Source organism: Melanostigma gelatinosum (assembly GCF_949748355.1).
Source record: "Melanostigma gelatinosum genome assembly, chromosome: 21".
In the NCBI taxonomy this organism is placed as follows: domain Eukaryota; kingdom Metazoa; phylum Chordata; class Actinopteri; order Perciformes; family Zoarcidae; genus Melanostigma; species Melanostigma gelatinosum.
This window is the reverse complement of record NC_136654.1, coordinates 15,970,791-15,979,443: the sequence shown is the minus strand read 5'-3', so window position 1 is coordinate 15,979,443 and position 8,653 is coordinate 15,970,791. Positions and strand designations below refer to the sequence as shown.

General features: G+C 46.8%; 1 protein-coding gene across 1 annotated transcript in view; it reads left to right on the top strand.

Annotated features, from left to right (window-relative positions):
- Positions 1-2,662: 2,662 nt before the first annotated feature.
- The window catches only part of sdk2b (sidekick cell adhesion molecule 2b), a 239,330-nt gene continuing 233,339 nt past the window's right edge, over positions 2,663-8,653 (top strand). The window contains exon 1 of the mRNA XM_079293331.1: positions 2,663-2,791. Coding sequence (XP_079149457.1) covers positions 2,704-2,791 — 88 coding nt within the window. The 5' untranslated portion in view covers positions 2,663-2,703. The remainder of the gene's footprint in view (positions 2,792-8,653) is intronic.

Genomic DNA, 8,653 nt, shown 5'->3' with positions numbered 1-8,653 from the left:
CGATGTTTGTCTTGGTCGTTTTACTAGTTCAAAAGAAAATAGTGCTCAACACTGCGCATTGACCGTAGTATAACAGAAAAGTTAGCCCGCTACATCGATCAGTTCTTCACAATGACGACGGTACACGTACAAACTGCCGCTGCTCTGATCCCGTTACATCGGTTTGAATGGGAATGTCCGTTCTACGCTCGTTCTATTTCTATGGCTGCTGCGATAAAACACCGCTGACTTCCGTGTGTTCATGCATCAGGTGCCCGCGCGAGTGAGAGGAATTCAGCGGTTTTATGAGCTCATGATTTATTCATATTAAACATTTTTCAGTGAAGAAAACGTGGCTAAACCCACTACAACTGAACGCCCACTACTAGAGAGAGTGACCTTCTGCGGCCTGCTCTGCCTGCCGACATTATGGCGCTGGAAAGGTGGAGACCGTAGTCTGCTCGTTTAACTGCTCTCCTACTGTTTTTTAGTGCATACAGACAGTTCATAAGGAAGCCTTCGGCGCTGCGTCCAAGCCGTATTAATGACAGTACCCTGATCTCTGGTCTGCTCTATAATGCAAACCACGTTGGCTACCTAGCTTGCTAGCTAGCCTGCCAGCTAGCCTGTGTGCCTTCGATCTTATTAAAAACGGAACAGTCGTGTGGCTAAGTTATCACGTCTGTTCCACACATTGTGGTCATTATTACAGAATGGAAGCCTTGATTGACAACGAGGTACATTCTAAACTACTACAACAAAATATATAAAGTTACTTACCAAAGAATGGACGGTCGGTTTGAATCTTGCTGCAGTCGGAAAGGGGGGAAAGACGACTGAGAGCACGTGATCTGGTACATGCGCAAGGGGTAGTCCCCCAACCAAACACATTTATTTTGAGTTGATACACACCATCTAACCCAAATAAATCTAATAAATGAAAGTATTCATGCATTTTATGTTAGACCCATTAAATATAAATGTGTTCATTTTTTAACTTGATATATTTAAATTAATCAAACACGATTTAAATGTGTCACCTTTAAGAAGGGCTTGAATCGTTTTTTTGAGTGTGGTGGCTTAGATGGGACTCGCCATTTGCCGAAAAAAACCCCCCAAAAAACATTACAGACATTAAGCACTCCTGCTTTCTCCTGGCAAGGCACTGCCATTTCCAAGACGGGAACATTTGCTCTGTCATGCTCTCTCATTCTCTCCCTCAGCCTCGACTTTACTGATACTGTCATTTCGGAAACAGCATTTTCTCAGTCACTCTCCATCACCCCTCTCTTCTCTCTCTCTGCTCTTCCTCCTTCTGTCCTCCACTCATTCATTTCACCCTCTCCTCCTCCCTGTCCTCCCTCCTCTCCAATGCAGGCAGAACACAGACGAGATAACATACAGCGGGTTCAGTCCTGGCTGTGTAAAGACTCAGCACAGCCATCGGTCCCTCTTTCATGTCACGCACCTCAAAACCGGCATGGAGGTAATTACATGATTCCACAGCCTCAACTGAGAAGGAGAAGAACAATACAACCATGCTTGGAAGGATGCTGCACTAACACACAGACTCACCACTGAAAGGAATAAAATGCAGCCAAAAATATAAATCCCTTTAATGATGCAGTGGGGGATAAGAAAGAAAACACTAGAAGGTCAATACATTTCAGACACATTGTAAATCCCCACAGAAATATTACAATGGTGTCTCCTCAGGCACCCTATAAGCACCACTCCACTCCCAGCCCTGGCAACACAAGCAGAGCACGTGCTCCTTCAATCATTTTAACAAAGGTCTATATTCATTCCACCTTTTTTCTGTGGTGTGGAAAGCAATAAAATCCTCTCCTGGAGAAACACTCTTGTGCTTGGCTGTGTTGTGCCGTGGGAGTGCGTTTTTGCGCCCGGCCGCATGGTGGCAACCTGCGCTGCAGTGCCAGCGCGTCAGATCCGAACGTTTCCTCTTAAAGAACCCGGGACTCGTCCTCCTCCGACGCACACCGGCAGCCGGGCTCTCCTCCACGGCAGGCTCCGACCATGACAGCGTGACTGCGTGCAAGTTTCTGTCCACCCCCCCCCACCCTCCACTCATTCTCTGCTCTCAGAGCTGCTGAACTTCTTCTCAGTGGTCCTGTCAGAAGCTGAATTGCCGACCTTGACAGCGCGCTGTGGGGCAGGATTCGAGTTAAAGTCTGTCCGCTGTTCTTTTGGAGAGATAAAACTGTAACTGCTCGGGTTGAGGACAACGGTGAGGGTTGACGTTTGAAGTTCTAGGAGGCAGACGGCATCTGAAGGGCGCAGGAAGTGTCGATGAAGAAGTCCGAGGTGCGTATTGCCTTCTTACAGGTGCGGCGAGATATGGACTGTATTTGGACTTAACCTGGATTCATCTGACTGAGTTGCGTCCGATACTTCAGAGAATCAAACTGCTTTCGCACCTAACGGAAAATACCGTGGGGTCTGTGGAACTCGAAAACAAATATAGACTCTTCTTGAGCGAATTTCTCCCGTCGCTCCAGCAGCGGGTCGTTTTTTGCGCTCCCAGATCTGTGCGCTTTGAGGCTCGAGTTGACGGCGGGTTCCACGACAGACCAAGAGAGAAAGAGACCCGACGAGCAGGCGGACGACAGCGGAACCACGCCGGGGACTCGGGACACAGTAGCACGCCCCCCCTCCCAGCTCACCAGGCACTTGTTGTCTCCAGTCCGCCCGCTTTTTGGGACGATGTTCGGAGACTCCTGGAGCAGATCGATGTGGCGCGCCACATGGATTTTATTTTTTTCCTTACTCATCCACTCCACACAAGCGCAAGGTAAGAGGGACAACACGCCGGGGCACGGTGCAGAGCAGTGATCGCACACGGGTTCGTCCGGAGCTCCCCTGCTGTGTTGGATGTGGCAGCGTTTGTTTAACGCTCTGCTGGCATCAGATCCTTGATGTGTTCATTACACTTCGCCTTTTTCCACGTAGCCTGCAATTCCCTCATTAGGCGAATTGACATCCCTGTGACGCGGCCCCTCTTAATTGCAGGCTGGAGACGCACATCGGCCGCTGTTACAGCTCGATTTAACGCGTCAGGGAGACTTTCTTGGTCACGTGTTGTCCACAAACTTCACCAAAAAACTGGATTTAAAGTCCAGATCATGCTTGAGGTGTGTGTGTGTGTGTGTGTGTGTGTGTAGCAGATAACGTGACGCTCCGTTTGTAATGCACGTTTTTTTATGACGTTTAGAAACAATGACTATGTCATTAGAAGCCCAGCTGTTTGAAGATTGTTACTCTGATGAGTTGGTACTAATGAATCAACTAACCCGCTCCCCCGGAAATTCAAAGTTTGCGCGGCAAACAAGCGCCGTAAATGAACATAAATAGGCTCACATATTCATATGCAGCGATTAGCGCGTGCACGTTGACATGTCGCAATGGTGAAAATGAATTGGTTCTTTGAGAGTTATGCCGCCTGTTTCCCCCCCCAGCACGAGGTCAGCAGCAGCCAGGGCAGTGTGCAGGGACTAGGATCTGTGGCTGTGCTGTTGATGTTTTTTTTCTCCTTTTCCCTGCATTAGTTGATTAGTTTCTTTCTAATTCTCCCCGCTGTAATCCCTCAAGATCTCTGTAATATTCCTGTGGAGACTTGTGTCTCTGGTGGCCAGCAGACAGTCTACTTGTAAACTCAGGCCCTCTTCCCTTTTTATTTCTACTCCACATCCCTGTAGACACTTTTATAAAATGATGTTACCGTTAATGACAGTTTGTTTCTGTTTGAGAAAAGTTTCACTTTGACCATTTTTTTTTATTTTACCATACATGTAGAGCAGAGTGGGGTCTGCAGTTAGCACCATGGGTCCTTGAGGGTGCTCCAGGGGGTCCTCAGCAAAGTAGCCATGTATCTTAATTGCTACCTCACTCAATATGTCTGTTTCTCTCTCCTCCCACGTAATCCTCAAACCTCTATCACAGGATGTGCAAAGTTGACTCTTGCATGGCGACACAACAACAAAACAATAGCACTCTTGCTCTTTGCTTTCCTCCACTGCGCACTCTCCACTGGGATGATTGGGATTCAGGTTACTGCTGCCACTGCGAGGAGGGAGTATTACCTCTCGAGATCGACTCTAAGCCCTAGGTGACGCTCACTCAATAATACAATGTAGAGAAGATGAAAAAAACAAACAAGGCAGATATCCATCATTCATGAGGGCATATCCTAGTGCCTGACATTTACAGGAGATTGATAACTCGTGTGTCCTAGGGATAAAGAGTCCTGACATTGTGGCTTCCTCCCTCTCTCGCTCTATAACCGTATCTCTCCCTGCAGTCCGTATCTGATTTTGGATTCTTGCTCCCAGTCCTCTCTCGGTCCCCTCTTAATGCTTATTTAGCCAAGCAAGTTGAATCGGAACACATTATTTATAGTGGCCCGGGGAGAAAGCCTTTTGACAGCCGCTCGCTCTTTCGGCTCGGTCCATTCAGCAGTGGCCCTTGGATTTCCCGTCGCTCGTGGGTTCGAAAATGTAGGATTTAGTTGGACTCTAATTGCATCCCGAACTGACACTCAAACCGTTCGGAGTGCGGCTCGCGGAAAGTGACCCCAGTGTGGGCTGCCCTCCTTCCATGCGATGATTAAAGAACATGATGAGGCGAGTAGCATGCCTCTGGACGGACGTGTCGGCCACCGCTTGCCACATTTTAATGACCAGTCCGCTGAAACGGCTTTTTAACAACGGGAGAACGGCCTTCATCGGACCAAAGTGCTATGAAGTCTGGCTCTGAGGCTTGCTCTGCAGAGAGATGTCTTGTGTTTTGTATGTCTCCTTTCAAAACAAAGTTTTGCTGTTAATATTCTTCAGTGCCTTACTGATGGCTCATTTACACTTGGTCTGTCAGTTGGTGTGGCGTTCTTATCTGTAACGGTGAAGCGTTCTGCATTTCAAACAAAGGCCCCGTGACACTCGCACACACCCTATTTTTGGTAGCTGACACATGCAGTAAACACACTCGTCTTCCTATCGCGGAACAAAAACCAAAACAAAACAGACCGTCCTCCCAACTCGCCCTGGATATTTACTTTAAAGTGACAGTTTTAGGAGCTGTCTGGTCCGTCCCACTCTTCACTTCCATTCATTTACCGAGGTCATGCCGAGACAATGTTGGGCTTGCCTGCTGGTTTTGTCATTTCTAACACGTCTATTTCGGAGCTCGGAGCAGCAGGGGGAGGACTCTATTGGAATGCCATGTTTGGCACACATACGTCTGCATCACTCAACATCTGCAGATTAGGCTGACTGGGCTACAGCTTGACTTTAGGAGCTTTAGAGGAAGTTGAGGACTTCATTCTGTCAGCGGCGCGGCACTCAGATTAGCATCCATGAGGATGGTTATGACAGTGTGTGTGTGTGTGTGGGGGGGCTGCCGGGACACTGCTGGCATACGAATTGGCTATTTCATGCTGTCGTCTGGCGAGGAATGCGCACGTTTGGAGCGACGGCCTGTTTTTAGCTTACTGTATTGGACTTGGGACCTTGACACAGTAATAGAAGTCAAGGATGTCATCTCCATTTTAAATCTGTTAGAAGATTGGATTGAAATTGTACGGCTGGAATGAAATGCAAGCAGTTTGGGAGCACCTCCCGACTGCTTCAGAGGGAAGCCAAATTGGATGCATTCTTATCACAGGCGACCAAAGTAGGCCGCATAATCACGGCCGTGCGGTGGGAAATTTCCAGCGAGCACGCGCACGGCTTTTCAGATGAAAAGGTGGAGGCTGCGGTTGCATGTGGCAGTATTAGACTATCGTGCCTCCGGTACTTTCATCTTTTGTCTCTTCGACGTGACTCTACTTCACTGAACGGTCGTCAAGACACTGTGTGGGTTGTGTTTGTGTACACTTGAGACTCTGAGTGGCCAATCTCCAGTCCCACGGTGGCAGAACACAGACAGCGGATGCCTGCAGCACTGTATTTAGATTATTGATCAAAGCCGTATTTGGTCTTTGATATGAGAAGTTCTTTTTAGGATGATTTGGCCAAAGCAGTAGAAGAAGAAACTGATTGCGATTGTAATGTGAGGGACGCATGGAGACAGTGAGGTTGAGAGAAATGTCGCCAGACTACAAATGCCCTGATTTGTCACTCATCTTAATTGACAGAGTAGGGATCACGGTTTCCTCGTAACAGCTGTGCCCTGTGAAATGATTTGCAAAAACAAAAGAAAAAAAAGATAAACAACGAGGCTGTCCTCGATCCCTGCAGCCATCACTTTGGCAAAAGGTCACAACACATCGCTTTTAGTATTCAGGGCTGGCGAGAAATCTCATGGTCAAAGTCCAGTGATGGATTTCTCAGAGGGATGTCGAGAGTTTCACTGCGCTGCGTTCAATAAAACAAAACTTCCCACCCAAGGTCCCTGGTAGTGGCAAGTCCAAGAGGGAGGTGTAACTGAAAGACCTTTTGTTTTTCCTCTCCAGAGAGCACTTCCAGGGCTCCTGCAGGTGGGGCTGTCTTCATCGACCCTGGCCCCCGTTTTCCTAAACCAGTCACTGGAGGGGGGTGTGTTTAAGTGGGACTCTCAGTGCGCTTAAATTAATACACATGAGCTCTGTGAAATACAATTGGAGCGAGAGCTAATGGCTTACAAATGAAACCTCCGAAACAGAAATACAAAAGAAACGCATTGTTCAGTGTTAGACAGAATGCTTGAGTCAGTACAAGTAATCTTATTTGAAAATTATATAAAATAATGGAGTAAGAGCTGTGATGAGGTCATCGTCATGTGACCAAGAGGAGAAAGAGAAGGAAGTAGAGGAGAATAGTGACTTGCTGACAGATCCTCATTTTTATTGAGACATGCATGTACATGAACTCACAGATTCCTTATACGCTCCTTAACCACAGTGCTACCACATATTTTCTATAAAGTACAGCTGTGGCCAAAGGCGAGGCCTCTGGATGATTTGAATGAGTCTGAAAGTGAACTTTTCACCTATTAATGCCCATAAACACAACTCAGCACTTTCCTGGATGTACAGGCCTGCCTCCCACAGTGCAGTGGTAGGAACATATTACTTATAATGATCAATACAGTGTTCTTGTTATTACTAAAGGTAGGATCTATTATTATTCCGACAGCGGTGATGAAAGTCTCCCTGAAAACCCCCCCAAAAAGAATTAAAAGTGTGCACCACTGTGCATAAAAGACTCATTTGTTCCTGATTAATATAATTATATATGTGACGAGAGGGTGTCGTATTGCATCTTTAGAGCCTCATCTCTTTCTGCCGGGGCCTGCTGTGTCCTCACTTTCACTGTGTGAAGACGCCTGTGTTCGTAAAGCCGTGTAAAAGTGTGAGGAGGGAAGGGTGGGAAGGTTCGACATCTGTCAAGCATGTTTGTCGCAAGCTTTTTCGATGGTTTATTCTATGCTGTGACATCCTGCCAAACTTGATATGATTTTCCTGCATTTAGTATGCTGCTTGACATTATACAAGTCATCTGGTTGTATTGGATAATCCCCCATATTTGAGGTACCGAAGAGGCACCTTGTTAAAATGCCTGTAGACATTTGGCAAATGTAAACAGGCAAACGCACAAACTTCCCTTGAACTCCTAAATGACTTGTGTATGCGGAATGACTTGTGGCTCTGACTCTGTCGCCAGCGCATGAGTGAGGTCGCGTTCAGACTGACTTTAGCACACAGACCTCGTATAATTTAACGAGGCCAATCTGGTGGCTGCCTCAAAAAACTAAAACAGGGTAATCCAGCGACGAAATGTAACCTGGCTGAACTTTTGCTGCTACTCAATGTGGCGACATCAGGCAAGACGGTGCGTCGGCCAATCAAATGCGCCCGTGTGCACATACCTGGTGGATTGCTGGGTTTCTGCTGTTTACCATGTGACCGTAACAAGAGTTATACAAATCGTTTTATAAACCGCTGAGCAGTTTTTCTGTCGTCTAAGACGTCTTCCAAAAAAAAATGGATTTCTGTATTTCATGTCTCACTGGTACCTGAAACAACACGGCCATTGCATTGTTTTAACATCGGGCTGATTTTGATCTGAATGCCCGCTAAGGGATTGGGCTGCACATGCAAACGCCCTGATAATTGTTGATTATACTCTTGTGGCAATATGACTTCAGGCTTACACAAACCAGAAAGAAAATAACCTGCCGCCATACAATGAACATCATATATTGATACAAGCATAAAAGGCTTAAAAGCATTCCCTCTGAATGACTCCAAAGTGTTAGGACTATGGATGTTGTGGCTCTGAAATTCAAAAATCCCTAAAATACTTTTAATGCAGCAGGCACAAATAAGGTCAGCCTAATTTGGGGCGAGATGACATAAAAAAATGATGCCACCAGGAACGTCTCGCTCCTCAGAGGGTGCTTCTGGGTGACAATGGCGCGCCATAATCAATGCCATTTCACAGCTATCTGCTCAGTGACCGCATTTGCCTCCACATTCCCTCATTGGCATGCCGGGCACTTTTCACTTTTCTCTCTCGTCTCTTCTAATACATTCTGAGAACTTTAATCCTCACATCTCAGCCAGTCCTGCTCTTTGAAGCACCAGTTATGTAACTCTCCCAAAGAAAAGGGTATTTGATTGGGGAAAACAACATTTAGGATTGTACCCTTTCAAGTGCTGTGCTGCCCAGACACATTGACC